Source organism: Montipora foliosa, chromosome 9 (assembly GCF_036669935.1).
Source record: "Montipora foliosa isolate CH-2021 chromosome 9, ASM3666993v2, whole genome shotgun sequence".
Lineage (NCBI taxonomy): Eukaryota > Metazoa > Cnidaria > Anthozoa > Scleractinia > Acroporidae > Montipora > Montipora foliosa.
In genome coordinates this window covers 11,359,771-11,362,270 of record NC_090877.1, presented here as the reverse complement: position 1 = coordinate 11,362,270, position 2,500 = coordinate 11,359,771, and the positions used below count along the sequence as shown (strand labels likewise).

Below are 2,500 nucleotides of genomic sequence, written 5' to 3'. Positions count from 1 at the left end.
TTAAGATCTTGCAAAACAACGTCGATGTGTTTGTGACTTCTATAGATCTTGCAAAACATCGGGTGATGTGTTTGTGACTTCTGTAGATCTTGCAAAACATCGGGTGATGTGTTTCTGACTTCTGTTAAGATGTTACAAAACAACGTCGATGCGTTTTTTACTTCTATATATCTTGCAAAACATCGGTTGATGTGTTTGTGACTTCTGCTAAGATCTTTCAAATTGAACATCGTCGATATGTTGTTGACTTCTGTTAAGAACTTACAAAACATCCTCATTGATTGCCTTGTGGGGATGTGTTTGTGACTTCCACATATTGAGCTGACTGTATGAAGTTGTTCGCCATGTTGTCAAATACGAGAAAACGGTAAACGTTTATAACATCTTACAGTTACCATGGCACAAAGCCATGCAATAAAAGAGCCGTGTAAAATGTAATAGTTTTACAATATACTTTACTCAGTGTCAAGTGAAGTCATGATACTCTTGTTTAGACTTCCTGAAATGCGAATCATTATGCTTATGCGTCGAGTAAACATTTGTTGGAAAAGAGAATATTTAAAAAAGTAAGCTTAACTCAGGTTTTACTTCTTGTACTCAATTAAGATGTGCCAGAATAACGTTTTGCTGGGAAGGCTGGCAGGACCTCTACATCTCTAATAGCTGACAAAAGGCAATGACGGAAGTTCTTTCCTGGCTGGGATTATGGTCCTCAATAAAGTTGCTTCCTGGCAAAAGCGATACAATGGACTTAAGCTTGCTGGCGCTGAGGAGCGGCTATTTTTTTCCCAGGAAAGTTAATTATTAAGACAGTATCGCTTGACAGATGTCAGTTTGTTGTTTGGGAGAAAAATAAACCTATTTTTAAAAATTTGGTCGTTGAGCACTCCTGAACGTAGAACCAAAATTCTTAGAACTGTACAGTTTGACTCTCCGGAACACATATTTCACCTAAGATTATGGTTGGGTGCCCCTGAGCGATGCGGTGCATCGTGCATATGTTGATCCAGTTGATGATGACTGGCAAGAATAATTCAGTGAACTTCCATTTTCACAGGGACTAACTGAGCAATATGGTAGGACCATGTCACTATCCCATGTAATGCAAAACACAAAAACGAGATGTTTTTGCTCTTAAAACGAAAACACATTTTAAATATTCAAGTGCTTTGTTTTCAAATTACGCATGAAAAATCATGTGATTATCCATGTGTTGTTTAGTACCTGTAGTTCTCAGCAAGTCACAGGGATGCTTTCGTCGTGTTTTTTTTAACACGTTACGTGACATCGAGGTGTTCTGTAATTCGCATGATCTTTTGAATTATAGAGAATACTCAATCCAGTTTGTTCTTGAAATATGCCTTATCCCAACAAATATGACATTAGCCCCAATTTTTTCAAGGCCCGAGGGAACAACTAGTGACTTCTCAAATTCGATGTTACTCTGATAACTATAACTTTGTACAAGAAGAGATAACATGTCAGTGTCCCATTCCCAGTGAGTTGCTTAGTAAGATGAAGCACGTGTTGTTTGTATATCGACTACGACTTCTGCCTGTATAGTTTTATCACATGATGCCAAAACCGTGCTACACTCTATATATAGGGCATGACGAAAGACAAAATATGCCTTTATCATGTAACGAGGACTGGGAACGAGAATGGACTGCGGTGGCACGCAAAAAAGTGGACTACATGTATGTTGGAATGCCTGTGACCAGATGCAAATTAGCTGACTGCGGGTGGAACTGCGGGCAGTGGACGGACATGAGAGTCTATCAAGGCATTAATTTGCGCATGATTTGTTTTGTAATTTATATTCTATTTCTATCAATGACAAACGTCATTACGATGTAAAAAGTAAACACACATCGGCCCGCGGTTAGATAAACACATGTAAATTCGTTACCCACGAAAACTGGAAATAACGAAATAAGAAAATCTTTCCTGTTAGGTTGTTTTGAACCTCGTTGCAACGTTACTTATATACACATTCAGCAATTGCATCATTCCTGTGGACAGATTGGTCAAGGAATGCATTGAAAAAGAAAAGGAACCTGCGAAATGATCACATAGCTACAGTGCATGCATTTCCACACCTACCTTTTTTCGTGTCAAAATGATCGTAAGTTGCAAGTATGCCTTGAGGGTTTATTTTAGACCTTCCTTCTAATAAAGCTGTCGACCACCTTTTATAAACTCGCGCAATAGAGTAGAGGAAAATATTTACTTGTTCGGATTTTTTTCATTACTTTTCGATGCTCCGATGAAAACTGAGAATGGTGATTCCCGCCGTTGATACAATCTCCCTCACTCGTTTCAGAAGGTCATCACGTTTGCTATTTGAGTCCATATGGTTCTTTTGCTCCTTTGTATTGAATGAGTGAGGGGCAAACCCAAGTTCTCTAAGTGGTGGAACCAGGGGGTGTGTATAAGCAATTGGGCGGAGGAGAGCGCTGGTTGCTTTCTTCAAAAGACAAGGAGATTTTCGAAATTTGTG

General features: G+C 39.0%; 1 protein-coding gene and 1 long non-coding RNA gene across 2 annotated transcripts in view; both read left to right on the top strand.

Annotated features, from left to right (window-relative positions):
- The window catches only part of LOC137971282 (uncharacterized), a 7,857-nt gene extending 6,928 nt beyond the window's left edge, over positions 1-929 (top strand). Inside the window, exon 3 of the long non-coding RNA XR_011116951.1 lies at positions 607-929. This is a non-coding gene — a long non-coding RNA (uncharacterized lncRNA). The remainder of the gene's footprint in view (positions 1-606) is intronic.
- A 697-nt stretch (positions 930-1,626) lies between these two features.
- The window catches only part of LOC137971441 (uncharacterized), a 13,540-nt gene continuing 12,666 nt past the window's right edge, over positions 1,627-2,500 (top strand). Inside the window, exon 1 of the mRNA XM_068818268.1 lies at positions 1,627-1,697. Within this exon, the coding sequence (XP_068674369.1) occupies positions 1,627-1,697 (71 nt within the window). The remainder of the gene's footprint in view (positions 1,698-2,500) is intronic.